This window comes from Acomys minous (assembly GCF_964271855.1).
Source record: "Acomys minous genome assembly, chromosome: 5".
NCBI lineage: Eukaryota > Metazoa > Chordata > Mammalia > Rodentia > Muridae > Acomys > Acomys minous.
The window spans coordinates 97,227,470-97,252,696 of record NC_140494.1 but is presented as its reverse complement, the minus strand read 5'-3'; the positions used below and the strand labels follow the sequence as shown (position 1 = coordinate 97,252,696).

Here is a 25,227-nt window from a genome sequence, read left to right as displayed (position 1 = left end):
GAATAACACTCTTTAATGATATAAAAACACCTATCATACACATAAGTCCATATTAAATACACATATAAAGTTTAAGTGAAATTTTCCCATCTGAGCTGACAATGATTCCTGCAGAAGCCAAAGTCCACATAACCACACATCCCAGAAACCCTCTTCAGAATTGTTGGCTAAGATTGCCCAAGAAACTCTTCAAACATTACAAGCTATTGTTACTGCTATTGTTATTGCTGCTGTCCTTGGTTGCCCCCAGAGGAAAAAGGTTAAGTCCCTATTGCTGAAGACACCATGCACTTCAGACACAGAGGACCCTGAACTGGAACTGACTTTAAAGCCTACTCCCTGGGGACTAGCCCTCCTGGCACCAAAAAGCTCACCAAAGCTTCAAAGGAGGAAAGCATGCCTGGTCCTGGAAGCCTGACCAACTACCTAGAACTTCTGATATCATGGATCAAGAAGGAGAACCTACAGCCAACACTTTACTAAACCCCTGACTACAGTCTAAATATGTGTCCTTTTACCCACAGATAAGTGCGGTCTTCACCCTTCATCAAGGAAATTTCCTTTTGCAACAACAGCAACACACACACAATGCAGCTGTGGATCCCAACACCAACTGATGTCTCTATTTGCAACACAACTCCTGCATCTAAGGCTCAGGGATCATTGTGAAGGAAGAGGCAACAAGAAGACTTAGAAGCCAGAGGATGGATAGTTTTCTGTGAGATTGTGTCTCCTAGGAATGTCTGAAGTTCCACCCATAAATTCTCACCAATATGACTGCCCCAATATGAGGTGAAAAAGAACAGCAATCCTCATGCTAACATCCGTGGGAGAAAGCTCATAAGGCCTCAGTCCTACCCAAAGAACTACAGACATCTAAGTAATTTTGAAAAGCACACACACACACACACACACACACACACACACACACACACACACACACACACTTTTCAATTTCTCTCTGTCTCTCTGTCTCTCTGTCTCTCTGCCTCTCTCTCTCTCTCTCTCTCTCTCTCTCTCTCTCTCTCTCCCTCTCCCTCTCTCCCTCCTCTCCCCCCTCTCTCCTAAATATATGCTCAGTCTGTGTAATGTTATTTGTATATATGTTTTTAGAGCTGGCCTTTTGATGTTGGTTAAGGTATTGGCATGCTCCTCCATCAGAAGACTATTTTTCTCATTTACTCTTAGGGACCCAAGCCACATACTATAAAGTCAGAAAGGTGGTACTGAGTGACAAGAGGTGGGACAGAAAACAGAATAGCAAACAGATGAGAAAAGGGGCAGTCAAAAACTAAATACACAACAAGAAACAAAAAGGTGTTTTCATTAGACTTAACTTGACTATTACACTAATTTTAGAACTAAATTGACCAGGGAACTTGGTGCCAGCCAATCCAAGTGAAACAGAAATAAGCCAACCCAGAAGAATGACTTTGGAACTACATTCTAGACATTTCTATGGGATGGAGAGAGAGATGAGTATGTTACAAGGAACTCCCTGTCTAGGGCTGGGGCATGGTGATGGGGAACTCAGCTAGCACTCACGGGCCCTGAGCTTGACCCCAGGACTGCGGAAACTAATTTTACTTTTAGGTAGTGCATCGGAACATAACCCTTGCTCAGGTAGTTTCTTAGCCTCTCAGAACCTTGGGCTGTCAACCATTGGGTGCATGTTTGTCTTTGGAGGGACAGAGATGTTTTTGCTTTTCTTTGGTTTGGCTCTGCCTCTCACATGTTCTCACGGGTTCCTTCTCCATCTGCACCCACTGCCGAACGCTGCGGAGACAGCTAGTGCTAATAGGTTGAGTACACCTGGCTCCTCTTCTCACATGGTTAAGCTTTTTGCCTCTCATCTACTGCCCATCTGGATTTTATTATCAAAGTGTCCTCAATTCAAGAAGTGGATGTTCTGATCCTAACTGTGTTGCATCCCAGGCTGTACCCGGAACCATGTCCTGAGGATCTAGAAAGAAATCTAATCCAAACTGAACAAATTCTCCAGGGGGGTAAGGAATAATAAATTAGAATAGTCAACACAATCCATAAATGGAGAAATAGGTCACGGTTGTTGGTCGGCCATTCAATCATACAAGCACATCAGTTTTCCACGAACCTAGACTACTTAAAGAGCCAAGTTTATTTTTAAATTGCAAAAAAACTTCAAAAAAGCTAAAAAATATATATATAATAGTGTCTGTGCTATTTTCAGGTGGCTTCTCCAGCAATGTCATCTTCAATCACCATGATGCATTTTCTAAGCCAGTAAACAGATATATTGTCATGTTAAATGTAAACTTATTTGGGTTTTGTCAGTTTTCACATGTACTTATTAACATGTCAGTAGCGATAGATATCACTATGGAATCTTATCATATGTATAATTTGTATAAAATCCTCCAAAAGCAAGACATAGACTATCCATTGTTGCCAAAAAGCTCTGTGGTGTTACAATCATATGTTCCACCCAGCTCCACAGTACTGATGTGTTTGCCACTCATTTTGACATTCTAAGAATGTTACACAGGTAGAATCATACAATACATAATCATTTTAATCCAATTTTCATTTTGTATAATACTCTGGTTGAATTTATCAGTTGTTCATTCTTTTTTGTTGTTGAATAATCTTTCATTATACCTCCGTTCACTTATCCATTCACCATTTGAGAAAAATCAGTGTCCTTTCCAGTTCGGAGCTGTTACAGACAAAGTTTCTGTGAACATTTTTTATAGAATTTTACATGAATAAAGTTATGTTTTTCCCTCCTCTTGAACATATTACATGGAGTTAAATAAGAGAGGCACGATAATAATTTTACTCTTAATACAAAATACTATACCATGCCAGTCAAACATCTTCAGTGACAAACAGAGCCATGGTTACATGGGACATAGGTATTAACCTGGAGTATAGGTCCTGAGGGGCTGGCCTGAGGCCTGTGGCCAAAGGACCGACCCCCTTGTACTGAGTCAGTCCCAAAGTTTGGGCCAAGCCTAATCTGGGGTCCATGGACACTGACCTGATCCCAGTGTTGAGAGTGTTGTCCTGGTACTAAAGATGGAATATTCAGGCCTGGAATTTGAGTCATTAGGGTTTGCTTAATGCAAGGTTTTGTTGGGCCATATTCTCAGTCCATCTTCCTGTCCCCAGAGGGAGATTCATACTTTTACCCCCTCCCTCTTTTCTCTCTCTGCTCTCCTCTCTTTTCTCTCATCTCCCCTTTCCCCTCCCCACCCTCCCTTTCTCCATCTCTGCTATGTTGCCTCTGCGTGAGGAAGTTGAGGCTGGTAATATAAGGTTGACCTCCATTCCTTTGTAATGTACCCATCCTTATATATTTCTGTACTGCATCCTACTCCTGTAATGTCCTACCTCAAATCTTTCCCTCCTTGGAAAATATCTTTGTGTGGCTGCTCCTGGAAGCTTATGTGAAGGATGGGCCTGTTCTGTCATCTTGGTGGATGTCCTTGACATTTATACAAATCGAGAAGGTATCTTTTCCTGCATCCGAACATATTGCTTAGCTACTTCTCTTATCCCATATCCTTCATGGAGGTTGAAACCTAGTTTCTCTCAGTCCTTGCTTTGAAAGGCTGTGTCCTTCGCTTACCTGGGGCCATGAGATAAGCTGTTTGTATCTGTTTCAACCCCTAATGAAGAAATTGTTCTCTGCACATTGGGTCATTAGTAGATGCCTGTAGGCATTGAGTAGATTCCAGGAAGATGGCGCTCTGCATTGGAACAACAACTGGGCTTTTTCTCTTGTGTGTCCCCTTTATCACCCAGGCAATCTGTCCACACTGAGATCTCATTATTCCTCAAGCTCTATCACTCCCCATCAGCTTCACTGACCTATTCAACAAGTTTACTTTGTGAAAACATTCCCACTACCAATGAAATGTTTCTTGTGTATCTTATGAAGGATACATTTATTTTATTGTATGTCAGTGTATGTGCACCATATGTTTGTGTGTGTGTGTGTGTGTACACGCACATGCATGCATGCAAGCATGTGCGTGCATATGCGCATGCTACAGCACACATGTGGCGCTCAGAGGACAACTCTGTGGAGTCAGTTTTCTCCCTTCCTCCACTTCCACCTTTGTATGAGTCCCAGGCATTGAACTCAGGCCTCAAAGCTCGCTACGCAAGTGGCTTTACCCAGTGCACCATCTCCTCAGCCATAGATCTATTTTAAAATAAAGAAACAGAAAGAGCAATAAAAAAAAACAACAACAATTCATCATAAATGGTTAATGGAAAATGTAGTAAGTAAATACAATGAAGTTGTATTCAACTTATGGAAAAACAAAACTATGAAACTTTCAGTAAGGAAACAGAACTAGAAGAATTATCTTGAGCAAGGCCACCCAAGCCCAGAAAGACAAACCTGCCTGCACGCTCTCTTTCATGTGCAGACCCTAGATTCCAATCTTTAGATCTGTGTGTTTATTTGGAAAACTTGTAAAAGGCAAGAAATGAGCCTTAAGTTAAGGGGACCCACTGCTTTTGGAGATGACCTGAATTTGTTTCCCAGAACCCACGTTAAGCAGCTCACAACTACCTGTGGAACTCAAGCTCCAGGGGATTCAACACCCTCTTCTAACCTCTACAGGTGCCTGCACTCACATATACATGCACACACACACACACACACACACACACACACACACACACACACACACACATATATATATATATATTTAAAATAAAATATTTATTTTTAAAAGAATCCAGGAAAATAGTAAAAGGTGGAAGATGACTGAAGGGAAGTGGAATAGCAGAATATAGGTGAAATGAAGACAAAGCAGGGGATGCTGAGGAAAAAGGATGTTAAATATGTATGAAAGTAGAGGAATGAGGAAGTGGAGGGAATAAAGAGGAAAAACTGATCAAATTGAAGGATGTATTGTAAAGCCATATAGAAAGTTGATACTTTACAAGAAAACCAAAAAACATGAGAGTTAAGAATGTGATGTTCCTGGGCCCAGGGGTCCTGCTCAAACTATGGCTCCAGCCAAGGACAATACAGGCCGTAACTTCAAACCCCTACCCAGATCTAACCAATGGACAAGACATTGTCCATAGTTGAGTGGAGAGTGGGGTATGACTTTCACACGTACTCTGGTGCCTCATATTTGACCACGTCCCCTGGATGGGGAGACCTGGTGTCACTCAGAGGAAGGATAGCAGGCTACCAAGAAGAGACTTGATACCTTATGAGCGTATACAGGGGAGGAAGCCCCCCTTAGTCACAGTCATAGGGGAGGGGAATAAGGGGAAAATGGGAGGGAGGGAGGAATGGGAGGATACAAGGGATGGGATAAACATTGAGATATAATAAGAATAAATTAATTTAAAAAAAGAATGTGATATTCCAATGCTCACTGCTAAACACAAAACACAACCAATGGGATCCTGATCCTAAAGCAGCAGTAGATGCCTGTAATAGGCCTGCACTAGATTGCCTGCATCAATAGTAAGTCACAGATCAGGAGGGACCCACGTGCTCCTACCCTTCCTACCTGAACTATGGACTGCTAATGGGTTCTGAGGAAAGGACAGCCATTGTCTTCAGGCTCTTACTTCATCGGTGAGACCACTATGTGCCAATGGATAGTTCCAAACCAATGGTGACACAAATGGCCCTGGCTGAATTCAATGGGTCACCAAACCAGACAAAAAGACAAGAATGTAGGAAAGGAATCTGTAGAAAGGAGAGTAAGAGCAATAGGAATCACAGAGGGACAAGAGAGGGTAAGGATGACTATAACAGGATGCACTGCATATATATGTATGAAATATATGTAATACACACATATATATATTTCCAATGAACAAATTTAACAAAAATATTTAATTTGGCAATTTTACTATTTTGCTTATTTACTTCTGTTTGCTTTTTCACATTTATTTATTTATGCTGTTGGGTAGAGGAGGGCATGTGTACTACCGTGCATTTATTTGTGGAGTAGCTCACAGCAATCAGCTCTGTAAGTCCACCATGTGTATTCTGAGGATTGAATTTAGGTTGTCAGCTTGTACCTTATCCACTGAGCCATGTTGGAAGTCCGCTGGATCCATGTTTTAAATGTGTATGAGATATGCCCAAAGAAACCAGATGAGAACACTTGTTTCTTTCCACAATGTGAGAATTTATTAAATAACAATATATGCAAGAGCTACATCAATCCCCCTGACTTTATTCACCAAGTGCTCCTGACTTCACTTGGCTATTGTCGATCACATTTTCTTTTATTCTAATCTGAATCACTAACATTAACTATCAGATCTTTCATTATGCTTCTCCCTTCCCACCCCTATCTCTCTGTCTCTGTCTCTCTGTCTCTGTCTCTCTGTCTCTGTCTCTCTCTCTGTGTCTCTGCCTATCTCTCTGTGTCTCTGTCTGGCTGTCTTTCTCTGTCTCTGTCTGTCTCTGTCTCTCTCTCTGTCTCTCTCTGTCTCTGTCTCTCTCTCTCTCTCTCTCTCTCTCTCTCTCTCTCTCTCTCTCTCTCTCTCTCCCTTCCCCCCCCCCCCGCTTTTGAATGGCTATAAAAGGGGTAGAAGATCTTCAGGGATCAAAGGAGGGATCAATGAAGACAGGAGTAAAGAGCTGATGCACACTCAAAGAAAATCTCTGTAGACCAGATAAGGATTTACATATATGTGCACAAAAATGTTTAACACATGAACCCCAAATGATGAGCCTTTAAAAGGCTAGTAGGTGTTCACAGGGGAAGAGTAACCTACTGTGTATCCCCAAGTCTGGGATAACCCTTCTCCTTGGTTCTCTGCTGAAAGAAAAAAAAGCTACAGTTTCACACATACACCTTGCTGAAAGAAAAAGAAACGGAAGACTAGAGTGAGGCATTATGTATAGCTCCTTACCTCCTCAGATTCTATCCTCTGTATATCATCCAGCCACCTCCCTACCTAACTGAAGTCTCAACTTTCCTCTTCTACCTCAGGGCTTCCTTCTTTCCAAAATGACTGACAGGAGCTCCATTGCCTTCGTGAGAGTCCTCCAGGAGGGTCTCGGAGCCTAACCGCTCTGCTCCTCTCACCTCCATTTCCAAAAACCACAGATTTCATAAGACTCTAAGTCTTCCTTCGTTCCAATTCTTTGTTCGTGTGTATTCTCAGTGTAGGTCACTCTGATCCCACTGATCCAACCCTAATCTATTCTGTATCCTTTCATAGAACGATATAACAACAAGACTACAGAGCTGGGTATCAGAAATCTTGAGAGGCAATGGCTGGAATAAATCAAGTCCAGGCCTTTCCTAGCCAGTCTCTACTCCTAAGTTACAAAGAAGAGAAATTAGGGTCATTGACTTTTCTAGGATCAGGGTATGCCTTTCAGTGACTTCCTCAGTGTCCCACCCCTAATTCCTATTGAAGAAACCCAGCGTCACCACTGTATAAATAGGAACACATCCTTCTTAACCTGAACATTTCTGCCTCCAAAATGAGAAAGCCCCACTTAATGAGATGTCTCATTTTACTCTGCTATTTGAGGGGTGAGTCATGAGAGTCGGTGAGAAATGTCTGGGATCCAGGAATGGGGGAGAACTTCCATGATGAAGACCAGCCTTGGCAGCCCAACAGGAAAAGAGACCTCTGTGTGCTATGCCTCCCATCCGCACTGTATCAGGTTGCTGATAAGCCCTCTTGCTCAAAGGAGGAAGTAGATGTTTTGGCAACAAATTGAGAGATTCCTAGAAGCTGTGAAATGGGGGTTTGGAAAAATTATCTTCTGGGAAGTATGATTTTTATCTTTTTGTTTTATCAACAGTTTTCTCTGGGTCACTTCCAGGCGATGCTAACAAACGTGAGTACACATGGATGTGAGAAATGAATACAAAGATGGGAGGACACAGGATGACTGGAGTGGGGTGGGCATGGGGCCTAAAAGTAAATCACAAGTAGACAAAATTCCCACATTCAGCAGCCTCTTCTGACAGGATACAGCCAGGGCAGGAGCTGCCTTTAGGGCCGGCAAAGAACTGGAACAGCACCTGACAAAGCTGAAGGCAAGAACAAGGGACCAGAGAAATGGAATGTAAGGGTCGCAGATTCAAGGCAGTCAAATCTAAGGTAGCAACCTCAACCTCCTAAATTTCAGAGGTCTGTCCTCATTGTCACGTCAGATGAGACTTTTGTGAAGTTCAATTGAAGGGGGGGAAAAATGAAATTAAGACCATGTGTATTTATCCTCTTCTTTCTGATCTCTGCTATATACCTATATAAGGGGCCATAAAGAGATGAAGAGGATAAAAGAAAAAAGTGCTACCAGATGACATAAGCAGCTTTAGGGTACTAGAAGAAGCCTCCCTCCCCCCCCCCAAAAAAAGACTCCAGACTAGAAGGCAAAATGAGCCCTGGGAGGAGAGGGACTGCGAAGGGAGGGTAAATTGCAGACAGAATTACAGGCTCGTTCTCTTTCTCTCACCTACACAGCGGATAAAGTGCCCTTTTACGAAAATAACAATGGTGAGTGCAAAGAGACACTGGCCTGACCATCTTGGTGTCAGTATGTTTCTCTTTGTCTTGTGCCTTTCTCCTTTCTATCCCTGCCCATCTTCCAAGATGGAGCCTCTGAGACCATAAACTCCTATCACCCTTCCTGTTTCGCCCGTTCTAATAGAGGCACATGCCCATGCCTTGATGGGGTTTGAGGTGGGGACACTTCCCGCTCTAAGCAGGCTTAAAACTTGAATGGGGAGATGGGCTCTTTCCTGGAAGAGTCATCTTCTCTCCCATCTCTTCAAGTTGTGGAAATTGTGCAGTGTAGGATGTGCCACCTCCAGTTCCCTGGAGAAAAGTGCTCCAGAGGAAGAGGAATATGTACTGCGACAACAGAGGAGGCCTGTATGGCGGGAAAGATCTACAAAAGTAAGTGGTGGGGTAGGGAAGCAAAGGCAGCGGGGGAGGAAGGAAGCAGGACGTGTGCGGGGCTGAAGATGAATGAAGAAATTTCCCGTTACCGTAGACAGCCTCACTGTTAAGGTAACTGGTAGTACTGCTCCCATGATCCACTATAACTTAAAAAAAAAAAAAAGGAGGTCGCTGCTGAAGCAGGGGTGATACTCAAGGGAACAATAAGAATCATGAAAAAAAAAAAGGGTTGAAGGCAGGTGAGAGGACGGACAAAATACTCACACTCCGGACGCCAGCTGGTTGGTAATGAAAGTAGCTCTCTGTGTGCCTACTCGGGCTTTTGCATGAATGACTCCAAGAGGTGGCAGCATCAGCAGTATGCCCAGGCTACAACTCCTTGTGAATAAAATTAGGCACCAGTTCTCTACTTCCCTACGCACCACGAAACCCATTATCTCATTAGAAGCCTCTTACTACGGTAATCTCCGATGCACTTCTCTCGTGATTACCTTCTGCCTCCAGTAAAGTTTTCTAACGACCCCACCACTTCTTTTCTTTTGGATATCCTCCAACCTCCAGCGCTTCCCAATCCTTCACATCTGAACAATGGAGCTCGAACTCCACGGGGTGGTTTTTAGATGCCAGTGTGGGTTGGGGAAAGCTTACGGAAGCTTCAGCCAGGCTTGCTGATCTGTCCCTCCTCTTCTGCAGAGGATGGCACCATCTGGTTAAACTTCATGGGCTGCTTAAAGAACTGTGCTAATGTGGAAAACATAAAGTGGGGCTCCTATCTGGTGCACTTCAGGTGTTGCCGGGGCTATGACATGTGCAATGAAAGGTTTTAGAAGTTTCTGGTCCCTTTGAGCTCCAACATCTGGGTGATGGAATGGCCTCTCCACAGTGACCTCTTGAGGATAACACTACAGAGAAAGACTTCAAACATCTATATCTGCCTTCTACATGTCATAGGGAAATCACCCTTTTTCTAAAGTCCCTACCTGTTTCAAAACCAATAAAAAGTGAATAAATAAAACTTTCTTACCAAGATCAGCACAAGCTTGGGTTATTACTAAACCTACTATATCTAGGTTTAACACTGGATACCAAGTACTAAGGACAAAAGGAATAATTAAAATTCAAAAGATGGCTCCTTCTTTTCCTTTCTTCTATTCCATGGCAGAATTTTCTAATTTTTAATAGCTGGGTCATTATCATACATACAAATCAGCTTTATAATGATGTTTCCATACGTGTAGATAATGTATTCTGACCATATTTACCCCATACACTCTCTTGTCCTCAACTCCACTGATCACCTTCTCAACTACCTCCCCATTTCCGCTTTCATGTCATACAGGGTGTGTGTGTGTGTGTGTGTGTGTGTGTGTGTGTATGTGTGTGTGTGTGTGTGTGCACATGCGCACAGCTCAATGAATTTAATCAGGGTTGCTTAGAGGAGCATCTCTGAAATGTAACATACAGGCATGAAAAAAATGTCTCTCCTTTCTCCAACAACCACCACACTTATGAATCCTCAGAGAGGGGTGGGGCCACGTGATCCTCTTCCCAGGTCAGCACAACTGCTGTGAGTTCAAGAGTGCAATGGCTATATTATCCCCAGAAAACAACATGTCATGACACTCCACCTCAGTGGTGAACTCTTCTATTCTCCCTGAGCTCTCTTCTGGGATGCTCCCTGAGCCTTGGAAGTGGTCCTACTTGTGGCTGTCTTATGACAAGTTGTAAATCTCTGCGGCCATTACTCCCCACTGCAGAAATAAGGTTCTTTGGCAAAAGCAGGTGGCAACACCGATCGGTGGAGACAGCACAGCTAGTTAGAAGGTGAGCTGACAGGTCTGTTTACCATGTCCATTCATGTCTGTTTAGCTTCCTCACTTGGGCCTATAACCTCCCCCATTGTAGCTGGAGATTTTATTAATTCTTTCTGTTGTTCTCCTCCCTAACTCTTATCTCATTTCAATATAAGTATGCACCACTGGGCTCCTGAGACTCGATGCGCATGGTGAGAAGAAAATCAGTCATTGGACTTTTCTTGGATTTTGTTTGTCGATGCTTCTGCCTGGCTGAGGAAAAGGTTAGGTTGTGGAAAAGAACCGGTACTAGGTATGAGAGTTATAAAGAGAGAAGGATCTTCTGCCTTCTAGGCTTTCGGGCTATGGACTGCAGATATGGGATTGGGGCGTCTGTGGGATTCTGGAGGTTCCCAGGTGCCATCTTGTCTGGAGAACGCTTAGAGAAGAATCCAGGCAAGGAAGACCTGCAGGGCCGCTCGAAGGAGCTGAGCCCAGCCAGTATGAACCTCAGCACTGTGGACACTGATAGGTGTGAGGTCAAGGAAGCTCTCTAGACTTGGCTGTTAGATGCCCATGGCTACATAAAGCTACATAAAACCCTCAACCACTTCCGTCTCTCACACGTTCAAGCTTTCCATGATGTGTAATTCCAGCACAGAATGTGAAACGGGACAAAATTCATGTGTCATCGGGACTAAGGCTGACTCCTAACACTGTTGTAGAACAGACCTTGGAAAGGGTGGTTAAGTCCCATCATGAGAACAAAAAATAAATTACATTTCTTCAATACACATAATTGTTTTCTCTTTCTCTTCCCTTCCAAACTCTCCTTCAATGTGTTTAACAAACATTCATTCAAACCATACCATGTTCCAGGTGGTGCTAGATACTTGGATATGACGGTCATGATCTCAGTCCTCATGAAGCTTAGTTTAATACATGTTCAGACATGAGTGAATAATAACAATATGAGTGATCCCTGTGTGAGAGTCATCTGCATAAATATTTCACTTCCCCTCTCTCATTCCCTCTTCACTGGTCCTGAGAAGCTCACCACCAGTGACATCTTTTCACATCAGGCAGGAAGAGGAAATAGTGCCAATCATTCTCACAAAAACTTTGAAGTAAAGAGTTGTTATCCATACATTGAAGGACCAGAAGGAGATGACGATTTAACAGATAGAAACTGTAGAAAGCATCTAAAACCCACAGGCCTCCGAAAACAAAGTGGGAATGTCGATGTCACTAGACTTTAGCAAGCTAGAAGAAGGACCCTCTGAAACTGAGACTCAGATGTCATGAGATTGGGGTGCCTGCTTGTGGACTCCTCAAAACCCACAAGGAAGCTGGGTATGACATCTCAAGCCTGTACTCTCAGCACTGTGGAGAATGAAGGAGGGGAACTGACACAAGGTCAAGAGCAGCACGGGCTACATCATGAGTTCCAGGCTAGCTTGGGCTAGAGAGGCAGGTCCTGCCTCCAATGACAATAAAATAAATTTCAAGGAAGAAACCCTTGAGGATAACATGTATATTTCAAGGGAACGAACACTGTTCATTGATGATATTTTAGGGTTTTTTGGTTTTTGGTTTTTGGGGTTTTTTTTTGTTTGGTTTGGTTTAGTTTGGTTTGATCTGGTTTGGTTTTTTAGGGAGCACCACGAAGTATATTTCTGCAAGTAGGGTGGAAATAAAGCATAAAACAGAACCCTTGCAAGTTGACATCATCTAGCACAGTGTTTCTCAACTTTCCTAATGCTACAACCCTTTAATACAGTTACTCATGTTGTGGTAACACCCAACCATAAACGTATTTAATTGTTACTTCATAACTATAATTTTGCTACGTTATGATTTGTAATGTAAATATCAGATATGCAGGATAGCTGATGAGACTCCTGTGGGGGTCTTAACCCACAAGTAGAAAACACTGATATAGCAGATTAGACAACAGTGCGCTTAAAGCTGAGAGATAATAATTTTTCCATTTTATTAAAAACAGATTCTATTTTCATATAATCTATCCTGGTTACGGTTTCTCATCTCTCTCCACTCTTCCCAGTTTCTCCCCACTCCTCTCCCATCTGAATCCAATCTTTTTTGGTATTTCATTATAAAGAACAGGGCTCTGAGCAATAACAACCAAACATAGCAAAATAAAATCCCATACAATTTGGACAAGGAAAACCAACAGAAGGAAAAGAGAAGGCATAAAAATCAGAGATCCAAAAACAACAACAACAACAAAATCAGAGATCCACTTGCTCGTACATTCAGGAGTCCCACGGAAATACTAAACTAAGAGCTATAATGTGTACACAGAGGACCTGGTGCAGACCCATTCTGCATAAGTCTCTGTGAGCTCACAGAAGCCAGAAGCGTTGTCTGGTTGATTTAAGGGCCTTGTTCTCCTGGTGTCCTCTGTCCCCTGACTCCCATACATCTTCTGCCTTCTCTTCCACAGGGTTCGTTGAGCTCTGGTAGAGAGATTTAATGAAGATATCTCATTTAGATCTGTGTGTTCCAAGACCTATCTCTCTCACGCTCGCTCTTGCTCTCTCTCTCTCTCTCGCTCTCTCTCTCTCTCTCTCTCTCTTTCTCTCTCTCTCTCTCTCTCTCTCTCTCTCTCTCTCTCTCTTTCTCTCTCTCTCTCTCTCTCTCTCTCTCTCTCTCTCTCTCTCTCTGTGTGTGTGTGTGTGTGTGTGTTTGTGATGTCTGCTAGTGGGTCTCTGTATTTGTTCCTATGTGTTTCAAGAAGAAGTGAGAGTTATTAATTTAACAACCAGTGCACCCACCTCTCTGGTGATCCATATCCTTCTATATGTATTTGGATCCCTCTGTTTAACAGTAAAGATAACTGTATGGTTTTGGCTAATAATGCTCATTTATCCTCCACATAGACTTTCTTGTCCTTTGACTAAATACAAGGAGAGAATTCCAAGTTTAATCTTGGAGAAATAGCACAGATATTCATTTCTGTGCAATGACAAATATTCCTCAACCCATTCAATTCCACCTGTGAACCAACAACAGCTTTTACATGAAGCAGTAAAGATATAGAGAAGAGCTATTACCTCAAGAAACAAGAGAGGTGTGCATTGCTGCCCAGAGTTTGTTTGGACTGGCAAGTTATAGCTATAACATCTAAGCCTGTGTTTTGCCCCCACCCCCGAATACCACCTTCTGAATCTTTTATCTACCTGGAGGGATGATGTGCGGCTTCTTAAAGAATTCAAGTCTTCAGTAGCTTTGCTGTTTTCACTTTCAGTGTTTCATGAATATTTTAATTAGCCCTTCTGGACGCCAGGCAAACTCACCCTTACATCACCGTGCTACCACAACCTACTCTCCCTAGGACATCCGCATTAATTTTACCAGTCAGAGAGAAAATCTCCATCCTTCTTATTGTGGTGGCATAAGGAGCCCCCAATTCATCAGAGTACGCCCTTCAAATCCACAGAAACATTTCTCAGCCGACAAATAAAAAACGCCAAATACAAGAGAATTTATTCTCGTTTCTAAATCTTGCTTCCTGGACCTATGTTTTCTGAGCAGAGAAAAGGAAAGCCATACACTATTATCTAATCTTAGAGCATATGTTATATCCCATAAGACAGGAAATCATTCTAGTGCTTGATTTCCAAATCATATTTTAACTGAGATTTTATTGACACGCCTCCACATATTGTCAGACTAGTGGGCCGGCAGTAATGAGATACATGATAAGATTAGTACTCTTTATGGCTACACCATCTTTGTAGTGAAATGGATTCTTTGCTTAGAAAGAGTGCCGTATGAAGTGTCTTGACAGAGAATGGGGTTTTTTTTTTTTTTGTAAGCCTATAACAATGCCTTTGCAAGCGGAGCTATTACCAGGAACAGCCCTATCAAAAATGTGTATTTATTTCAGTAAAAATAACTTCTATTCTTCATGGTAGGGCTTTACTTCCTGCTAGACTGTTAGCAAATGACCTTGAATTAACTTAGTGATGTTTGAGTGAAATAAATAATGAACTGTTCTGTTGGTAATATTTTTCTTCATTATTGTCTTTCAGGGACATTTTTTATCTGAGTTTAATGCTTCAACCATTATTGACAGGCTATTTGTAAATTCCAATTCCCTCTTTGTCAAATCAGTTAGCCATAAAAATCAGTAACGGGAGAGAGGAAGGAAGGAGCACAGCCACCTAGGTGTTCACACCATGAGCTCTGCACTGGTGACTTGCTTGAATATGATAACCTGACAGTCATTTTCCTATAAGAACTATAACTTTACACACTCAGTATTACTGCCCAGTGACCTGGAAAAGCCAGCCCATGATGGGCAGCTTTGGTATCACGCCCACTTAATGAGCCGCAATTAAAGGAACTGAATCAGTGAGCTATTAAACTAGTTGTGAAGGCCATAAATGTAGGAAACCTGAGTGTTTGCTTCACATTCAGGCAGCCTTGGAGACTTCTCTACAAATGCACTTTAATTAGTGGAGGAAAATATATGGATAAAGCAAAAGCAGTACAGAGTGGGTCATGGGGAAAATCTTCATAAAGAAGTTACATTTGAACTTAAAAACCTTGGGTTGCCCTGCTGGGTCAGGATGGGGAAAGGGGAGCGAAAGTTCAATTCCCAAGTATGTAACCTGACACCGAGAGCCAAATGGTTCTTTTTCTAACTTAAGTTGCTTCAGTTGGGAATTCACTTGGTTATGGTGATGACATCAGGTGTGACTAGAAAATGTAATTTTGTAATTCTTATCTATTTCACCAGCCTGTTATCCGATTTCTTAGCTATCAACTTGTCTACATTATAGAAACTGTGAAAATATGTAAGATTGTATTGCTACACATATGTATGTAAGGTATTTAGAATTTGTCTAGCATATATTAAAAACTAATGATGACAGTCAAAAGAAACTTTTTAAATCAAGGTTTATTTGATTTTAACATTTAAAGCTTTAATACATGTGAAATTCCTTTTGGATTAATGTATAAAGTTTTGTGGCTTATATACTGGTCCAGACTAACATGTTTTCTGGCTGAAGTCTAACTCTTAAAAAGATATGTGTAAAAAGTCCCTATATGCCTATTAAAACATGAATTAAGAGCATCTGATGACTAAAAAGTAGATACGTGGTGTGTTTTCATGTGGGGGGAAAAATTTCCAGGCAGATTATTCTCTTTTTTTTCCCCCACATTGCATAGTGGAACTGAGGAGAATATGCCACGGTAAAGTAAAAGAAAATATCTGGCCGCATGGCACAGGTGGGCAGACCACACCCGAGACACCCCCTGCCCAGTGCCGTAAAGCACAGGTGTGGCCTAGCATGCCTGAGACCACTCCTGAGACCCCTAGAGACCCCGGACACCACTAAGATTGACAAGTAAGCAGTGGAGAAATGGAAGGAAAAGAGAAGCAGAAAGACGTGTGCACAATGAAGAGAGGCAGAACTGGCGACTCAAGGCTAGTGAGGAACATCCTGGTGTGAGCAGCCAGTGATACCGCCTAAGATGAGGCCCTGGCCTGTGCTGACCCTGAGGGCCATGTCTGGGACCATGGCACTGCAGCAGCAGGGATCTGTTACCACCGAAGGCTAGCCAGATATCCCTGGTCTGGGCTGCCACCTGGAGGCATGGTAATGTCTGAGGCTGGGCAGAATTGGCCCCACTCCTCACCTGGGCATTGTAGGAGAGAGCTAGCCCTGAAAGGTGTGAGAGCAAGAAAGCTGGCTCTGACCATTTCCAGCTGCAGTTCTGTGGAAAGCAGGCCCTGTGCCTCACCCAGGAAGCACATTAGAGCTGGCCCTGGTTGTGGGAGTTGTGGATAACCCTAAGCCAATAAGGCAGTTCCAAGGGTGTGAGCATAGGAAAGCTGTCCCTGCCATTCATCTGCTGGGCAGTGGCATGGATAAGGGAGAGATGCCCTCATCCCTCACTACATGTGGTGGGCAGGAGAGCTGGGCCCCAGGGTCATGAGAGCAGGAGAGCTGTCCCTGTCTCTCACCTGCTGCAGCACTTAGGAGACAGGGCCCTGCACCTTGACTAGGCAGTACAGTAGAGCTAGCCCTACTGGCATGGGTGAGGGTGAGCTGGCCCAGAGGGCATGAGAGGAAGAGAGCTGGCTCTTTCTCCTTGACATCTTCCACATTGAAGGTACTAGCCAGGCAGGACTTAAGAGCTTGCCCAGGTGGTGAGGATGTGGGAGAACTGGCTGAGTGACCAGCTCAGATACCTCCCAGGCCCAGATCCAGGGTTTTGAGTTGGCCTACCCTAAGATCTCCCACACTGATGAACTATTGGAGTGCATGAAGGAGCCAGTCCTATAGATCCAACACTGCAGGATCTCTGTAACACAGGGCAACAGCAGGATATCTGAGAGGAGTCCAGTGAAGACCCGGTATTAACAGTGTAGCAGAAGCAAGAGGCTTCAAACCAAACCAATGATTCATTGTAATGAACATTTACAAGGAAAGAAATGTCGACAAATGGGTGTACTGTGGGACACACTGTGGCACACTACAGCTTCCACAATGAGACTTTTTTTCCTTTTGTGGGGGAGGTTCCAAGTGTGGAGGGAGGGCATGAGGAGACAGGGTTTAGGGTGCATGGTGTCAAATTCACAAAGAGCCAATAAGTAATCCAAAAGAAGAAGAAAAATCACTTAGTGATGCTATGACCTGACTTTTATGCAAAATACAATTTGGAGTACTTTTTCCTCCTATTTTGTTAAAATTGTTCAAATGAGTTTATTTTATAATCTAACAAATATAATTTATTATTGTTATTATTATTATTATTAAAAGAAAATATGCTCAAGAATATAACTATTTCATCCAGGTTGTGAAGAATCCTGGTTACAAAGAGCCTCCTCTCTCATGAGTAATGCATTCAGACCTTCACCCTCTCACTCAAGAGAATAAAAATGCCCCAAGAGAGGTGGCAGCTGCTGCTCTCTCTGTTGCTATTCCTGTTGCTCCTTCTGCTCTTGCTGGATGCTCTTTGTTCCTGCTGCCATTGCTGGGTGCTGGTTGCCCCTGTTACTGGTCACTGTTCATTGCTATTTGCTGGATTGCTAGTTGCTGGTTGGAGATCAAATTTGACCCAAGGAAATAGTCTGATGATAGTGATGTCCCTTTTCCCCCTCTAACTTTCTTTCTCTCCTAGCTAGTTTTAGGGTGTTGGAAGGGATAAGAGTGGTGTAGGGAGGCAGGAAAAAGAACCCAATAAAATATCCAAAAGTCTGGCTAAACATCTTGTTTGAGAGCCCCAGTCTCAATGGCAGGGTATTTTCCTCTTAAAACTTAATCAAGAGAATAAAAGGTGTATGGTGTAGCTAGGTAGTAAGGTACTTCCTTAGTACAGGAGGTTCTGGATTTGGTACCCAGTATCATACCACACCCTCAGGAAAGAAATGAAGTTAGGAGAAAAATGTTAACAAAAATGTGGTATCAGCTACAGAATAGCTTTAGCTTTGTCCTATTTATAAAATGTGCTGGGCACAAATTATATCATAGACTGATTCGTGCCTTGGCCCAAGGGTCCAGACACTCTTCAGTTGATGTCTATAACCAAGTTGGGAGTTTACCATGTGGACAAAGCAAATCCTGCTCAGCAGAGAGAAAACCTATAGATAAGTAAGAAACCGAGCTTTCAAAAGCCAACAGCCTATGCTAACTGGGTACACTGACCAGAGACTTCACAGACACATCAAAAACACTTGTACATGCATAAACCCAAAGCTGCAGAAATACCATTCCTGGTATTTATTCATGAAGCATAGAACAAGATTATAATTACTCTTCTTGCTCAACAAAACACAAACTTGGCTTTGTTAAACATTGGTTGAGGATCTTCTAAAATGTAATTTAGAAATTCAATGCTGGATAGCATTTCTTCCTACACTGACCTCTACCATCCATCCTCCTGTGGTTGAGGGGGTGACAGAATCCAGATATGCTAAAATTCCATGATTCAAACTCAAACCCCCATGTTACATTGGCTTTTCCAGCCTGCTTACCTATTTTGAAAAACTATCTCCATGTTTTTTTTTGTTTGTTTGATTTGTTTTGGGGGCTTGGGGGTTGTTCCGTTTTGTTTTATTTTGTTTTGTTTTATACATCCTGGCTGTAAGAGTCCAGATTGGGAATTCCTCAAAAAGAAGCACAAACTATAGTCGCCAACACAAACCAAATACAGAAATTTCATTTAACTCCTGAAGTATAAAAGCAGATTGTTCATTAGAGAATTTCATGTGGCTTAATATAATTGAAAAGACTCATGGGAATGCAGGACTGGAAATTGCAGTAGGCTTCCTAACCAGAGAAACATGTAGTCACCCTCTGTCTATTTTGTGTCCATAGGTGATGTTCCTGTGTTTGCTACTCTGTTTTGTTTGTACCTTGGTACTTGATTCATGTAGTATCTGCATGTTGCTCCTCTAAACTTTCTAATCTATCATACTTTCTGCTACTCATAACATTACCTTCCAATGAATGGCACACATTCTAACTCAGACATCAAATTCTTGTTAGCTTTGTCATCTTGACACACCTACAGGGATCTGACCTCAATTAAGAAATTGCCTAGATCATATTGCCTTGTGGACATGTCTGGGGGTGGGGACAATATTGATTATTCTTATTGACATAAAAGGACCCAGACCATGGTGAGTGGTACTATTTCTAGACAGGTGGTCCTGTGTTGTATGAAAAAGCAAACTATCAAGCATTGTGCCTCCATGGGTCCTGCCTCTAGGTTCCTGCCTTTAGTTCCTGCCCTGACTTCCCTCCACGATAGACTGTAATCTGGAAGTGTAAACCAGATAAGCCCTTCCTTACTCTCAATTGTTTTTGGTCAAGGTGTTATATAGCAGCAGCAGAAAGGAAACTAGTAGTACATGGTTCCTCATGCCAGCTCTACATAGTCTGTTACCTTTAGCTACAATAGAAACCCATTTTTATTTGTTTTTCATTCCCACCAGAAAAAAAATTAAGTAGTCAGTTTTGAACAAGGCTTCAATTCCCAAGCCAATCACCTGGTTCAACCAGACCCTTAATAATACAAACCAGATCCACACACCAAACTGTTTCTGTTTCAATGACAATTTTCACAAATTCCTAAAGTTTTCTTCTTTCTCTGTTAGTCCTGGTTTTTCTCACCTGATATTTTCCCCATGAAATTTAGCAGAGGGAAAAAAAATTGTCTCAGATTGTCAGAAAATTGGGAAAGTAGTCTTAACTTTTCCCTACCTACATAATCCATAAGTAAAGTACTGTACCAGGAAGTCCCAAAGAGCATCCTGACTCAAAGAATTTGGTACAAACCAGGATGGAGTATACTTACAGATTTCGTTGTATAGAGTTGGGATATCATTTTGAGAAAAAAAAAGCATTTTGTATAGGAGATAACTAATAATTCTGAGCCTACTCATAATAAGCAGTATTGTTTAAAAAATAAAAATGCCTTGCTACAGGTGAGAAAAGGAATTTACAAAGATTTACAACTCCTCCTGTGACTGCTTTCTTATTCGCTTTCAGATGCCGTTCTCATTCTCTACCATTAGTTAGGAGAGGAGAGCAAATACAGACTTTGGGAAGGCGGGGGTGGGAATGGAGTTGTTAGGAAGTTGAAGATGACCCAAAATCCATAGGAAATTCAGAACTAGAATCCCACTGGCATGTTGCAATAGCTGCTGTGTTTGCAACAGATGATCTCTGCCCTCTTTTCAAAACTCAGGAAGTTGATGTCCTCACAGTTGGTCATACATGACAGTCTTGAATAATGATACATTCTCTGTCCTGAGGAAGTGAAAGGGGAAAACAACTTTTAAAGGCTTTGTTTCCTCCTTCTATATTCCTGGTAATAATACATCTTCAAATTTCCATAGTTTCTGTACTCGTTGCTAATCCAGAGAATGGATTTCACTCCGGAGTTGACCGGAGACATCAGCTTCTCCATAACTTAATGTTATCCCATCTTTCCAGTCCCTTGCAAGAACACTCATCCTCATCATCTCCACTCTCACATTCGTCCTACGCACAAGGCGACATGATTGGTAGGTGTGGCTAGCTGCCCGTCACCACCTTACTCTCCACACTACCTTTCTCTGTGAGTATGTAAAAGTTCTCAGCAGCACAGGACTGTCTATGCCTCAGCATGCAGGATCTCATCATATCGTAGCAGATCCCAAGATGATATTTGTTACATTTATAACACATTGTTCCAAGATCTGCCAGACACAGAAAGAAGTATTTAGTGAATGTGGTCTGGGTGGTGGTGGGGGGGGGGGGAATTCTGTAATTAGAGCCTTCTCTGTAGAAAATTACTATTGACCCATAGGTTCTAATCCTCCCTGAATAGGACCCCTAAAAATAACCTCATGAGAGAGAAACAATTGTTTCATTTTGTTTTGTTTTGTTTTTGATATAGTATCTCTGTATCAAACTTACAATGATCCACCTGTCTTTGTCATTCAAGAGTTGGGATGGATTGAGAAGTTTATAGACACAAAGCCAAATGTATGCCACTCGAGGAGGTCAGGGTTCCTGTAGAATTAACCCACGGATTTCATGTAGTAAACACCTTGTATAGGCTGACTATTTTATCATGGGCATTTGTAATGAGTAAAAGGAAACAAAGGTAATTTCAACTCCTTACTAATATAAATAGCGTAAATATGCCAAGAGAGCACTGGACTCTAAGGATTCTATCACAAATTGAAGGGAGGTTTATTCCTAATTGTATCACAAGTGAACTGTTTACCAAAGCCTTTATGCCGGCTATGGTCATACCTTCTTCAGGTTCATGAAGGACACCTGTGAAGAGAAGGAAAGACAGTCTCCTTTGTCACAATCTCATAGACATTTGAAGCCCCAACAGCCACTTTGGAAGCCCCTTCTTCCCCAGCATCTGGCCATTCCTTAAGTACTCATTAGCTGCATCTTTATTTCTGGGACTTACCCCAATATGGGCTGAACAGAAAAAACATCACCAGCACAAAAAGAGCAGACATGCTGAAACCCTTGTCCTCAGCGGCTCCCCGTGCAAGGTACTGGCTCTTTTCTCATTTGTGAAGAGAGGGTGATCCGTCCTCAGCCTATTCATCTAAATCACATCATTAATTTTCCAGGACGGACAGTACTCTCAGTTCCTAGGAACAAATTATCATGTCTGATGCCCTCTGAACACACCTAATCCTAATTCACCAAACCTGCTCTTATTTTCAGAGTGCAGGTCTTGACAAACTTGTTCTTTTTTTTTTAACTTTTAACTTTATTTATTTGGTTATTCACATTATATGCCAATGATAGCCCCCATTCTCCTCTCCTCCTGGTCCCACCCTCCCTCTCTCTTCCCTCCTCCTCTACTCCACAATAAAGGGAGCCCCCGCAACCCACCCTAGCCCTTCACATTGCATCAGGACTGAGCGTATCTTCTCCCACAGTGGCCTAGCAAGGCAGCCCCTCCACGGGGAAGTGATCAAAAAGCATGCGACAGAGTCCATGTCAGAAACAGCCCCCACTCCCCTTACTAGAGGACCCATAAGAAGACCATCAGGTATGGAGGGAGTTAGAACACCAACCCACCCACAAAAAAAACTTTGACCCAAAATTTACTCCGCCTACAAGATGTGCAGGGATAAAGATGGAGCAGAAATGGAGGAATGTCCAACCGATCCTGGCCCAACCTGAGAGCCACCCCATGGGAGAGAGCCAACCCCTGAAACTAACATGGACATTCTGCCATCCATACAGATGGAAGCATAGCATAGCTGTCTTCTGAGAGGCTACATATAGCAAAGGATTGAAAGAGATGCTGAAACTCACAGCCAAAGATTGGGCAGAGCACAGGACGCCTTGTGGAAGAGTTGGGGGAAGGATAAAAGGACACAGAGGGAACAGGAGCTTCACAAGACCAACAGAGCCAACTAACCTGGGCCCAGCGGGTCCTATGGATATTTATGCACCAACAAGGTCCATGTGTGGACTAGATCTAGGCCCCCTACACAAACCTGTTCTTTAGAGCTTCCTTTGTCCCATCTTTAAAGGAGAATGACAGCAAACCTCATCCATTATCCTTACTGATTTCTCTGCACCTGAATACATTTTTTTTCCATGTGTCTTTACCGGGATCCAAGCTATTGATATCTTGACCAATCAATAGCTAATTGGGAGGAGGGGCTTCCTTGTTTGTACTCTTGACTTTTCACTTCTCCATGTAGAAGGCAGAAAACCCTTTATAGATCACAGGGCCACACTGTGAATTCAAATGCTCCAATGAGTTCTCAGTGTATTTAGGGGGTAAATTAAAAATTCTTTAAGCTAACAAGGCATTCCTGAGGAAAAATAGTAATGGTTGCCTCTCCAATGCTTTCCAGACATATTCACCTAGCTGACTTGGGTCCCAACTCAGATGTCACCTGAACAGAAACAACATTACCTCAGCAGACTGTGGAAAATGGCACCTCCAGCTTCTGTCCTGTCTCATTACTTGAATTGACATATCTGTTTCTTCACTTCTTGGATATTCCACTAGGACAAAACAAGAGTTTTCTCTTATTTAGCATGGCACCCTGCAGCTTGGAGCTTTGAATATAAAAATATCCAATAAATATTTGTGAAATGAATGAATGATAGCCTTGCCACGTCTACTTTTGCATTCATAGTTCATTCTCCACAAAACGAAGATGTTTACCAGATTTTTTTGTTTTATTTTTGAGATTATAGTAATTAAACCATTTCTCCCTTCCATTTCCTCCTTCCAAACATTCAGAGACCCTGGACACCACTAATAGGTGCAAGTGGTGAAGAAATGGAAGAGAAAGAGAAACAGAAGGATATGGACACCGTTATAAGAGGTAGAACTGGACACCTGAGGGTAGTGAGGAGCAGCCTAATACGAGTAGCTGGTGATGCTACCTGGAACCATGGTGGGTCCTGGACTATGCTGCCATCAGGAGCCATGTCTGGGTCCATGGTCCAGCAGCAGCAGGGGTCTGTTAGCTCCAAAGGCCAGAGGGACATGTCTAGTCTTAGCTGCTGCCCAAGGACATTGTCTGAGGGCTATATTGAACTGGTCCCACTATTCACCTGGGCATCATGGGAGAGCTGGACCTGGAGGCATGAGAGTAGGAAAACTGACCTTTCCCCTAACCAGCTGTAGTACTCAGGAGATCAGGCTTCACACATTGTGGGAGTTGCAGGTAATCCAGCCCCAAAGGTATGAGCATAGGAGAGCTGGCCCTGCCACTCATCTTCTGTGCAGTGGCATAGACTAGGGAAAGACACCCTCCCTCTTCACCCTTCAACACCTACTGCAGGTTGGAGACCTAGCCCTGGGGTCATGAGGGCAGGAGAGATGTCACCACTCCCCATCTACTGCAGCATTCAGGAGAGCAGGCCCTGCACCTCATTTGGGCAGCATAGTAAAAGCTGGCACTGGATGTGGGGGTTCTGGGTGAGCTGGCTCCAAAGGCGAGGGCAATGTGTTGTCTGCTGTGCAATGTTATCAGCAAGGAAAAGATCCCCTGGCCTGCCCCATTGTGCCCTCACCACCTGCAGTGGACAGAGAGCTGACCCCAAGAGCTGGACCCAGTAGTCATGAGAGCAGGAGAGCTGTCCCTGTCCCTTGCCTGCTGCAGCACTTGGGAGAGCAGTCCCTGTACTTCACCTGGGCAGCACAGTAGAAAAGAGCCTGACAGTGGGGATACAGTGAGGATGAGCTGGCCCCAAAGCTGTGAGCATGGTAGAGCTAGCCCCTCAACTTACCTGCTGTGTGGTGATGCAGACAAGAGAGAGATGCCCTTTTCCCTTCTCTCATTCTTTGCCAACTATGGAAGGTGAGAGAACTGGCCCTGGGGTCATGAGAGTGGGTGAATTGGCCCTGTCTCTCCCCTGCTGCAACACTGAGGAGAGCGGGCCTTGCGCTTCACCTGGGCATTAGGGTAGAGTTGTCTCTGGTTGCAGGCTTCCCAGTGATCTAGGCCTAAGGGCATAGGATCAGGAGAGCTGATCAGCTGGCCAGCTCAGATACCTCTCAGGCCCAGATCCAGGACTCTGAATAGGCCCACCCCAGCATCTACCCCATTGATGAACTGCTGGATGGATGAAGGGACCAGTCCTACAGATCCAAAGCTATAGCATCTCCATGGCACAGGGCAACAGCAAGATATCTGAGAGGAGTTCCAAAGAGTTTCCAATATTGATAGAGTAGCAGAAGCCAGAGGCCTCGAGCCAGACCAACACATCATCGCAATGAACACTTGCAAGCAAGGAAGTGTGGATTAAAAGGTGACACACTACAGCTTCTACACTGAGGGGTTTTTTTTTTTGTCTGTCATGGAGTGAGGTGACAAGGCTGGAGGGTGGGTACGAAGGGTGGGGAGATGAGTGGAATTGAGGTGCATGCTGTGAAAGTCACAAAGAACCAATAAAAAGGTTTTTTTTTTTTTTAATAATTATGCTGGTTTATTGAAGTGGTTGTGGTAGGTTCTCCTCCAAGATCCATGACGTCATTAGCCCTGGGTAGTATCTCTCTTGCT

At 43.1% G+C, this 25,227-nt stretch overlaps 3 protein-coding genes across 3 annotated transcripts in view; 2 read left to right on the top strand and 1 right to left on the bottom strand.

Annotated features, from left to right (window-relative positions):
• PATE4 (prostate and testis expressed 4) overlaps window positions 1-25,227 on the top strand; it is a 172,319-nt gene that overhangs the window by 108,081 nt on the left and 39,011 nt on the right. The window lies entirely within an intron of this gene.
• On the top strand, window positions 7,469-9,725 carry PATE1 (prostate and testis expressed 1; the record flags this gene model as incomplete). The annotated part of the gene is made up of 5 exons (XM_084781912.1): window positions 7,469-7,520; window positions 7,796-7,831; window positions 8,461-8,493; window positions 8,773-8,895; window positions 9,592-9,725. The coding sequence occupies 5 exons, from the start codon at window positions 7,469-7,471 to the stop codon at window positions 9,723-9,725; spliced, it is 378 nt and encodes a 125-aa protein (XP_084638038.1).
• PATE2 (prostate and testis expressed 2) lies at window positions 20,172-21,509 on the bottom strand. Its single transcript, XM_084781894.1, has 3 exons — window positions 21,479-21,509; window positions 20,788-20,916; window positions 20,172-20,485 (listed from the first exon to the last, which is right to left on the bottom strand). The coding sequence occupies exons 2-3, from the start codon at window positions 20,903-20,905 to the stop codon at window positions 20,349-20,351; spliced, it is 255 nt and encodes an 84-aa protein (XP_084638020.1). The 5' UTR covers window positions 20,906-20,916; window positions 21,479-21,509; the 3' UTR covers window positions 20,172-20,348.

Excerpts from the sequence above, each read along its gene's own strand:
- PATE2 (XM_084781894.1), bottom strand. The coding sequence starts at position 20,905 with ATGTGTTATAAATGTAACAAATATCATCTTGGGATCTGCTACGATATG. Across the intron at positions 20,486-20,787 it reads TTACATACTCACAGAGAAAG|GACAGAGAATGTATCATTAT; the intron begins GTAGTGTGGAGA and ends TCACTTCCTCAG.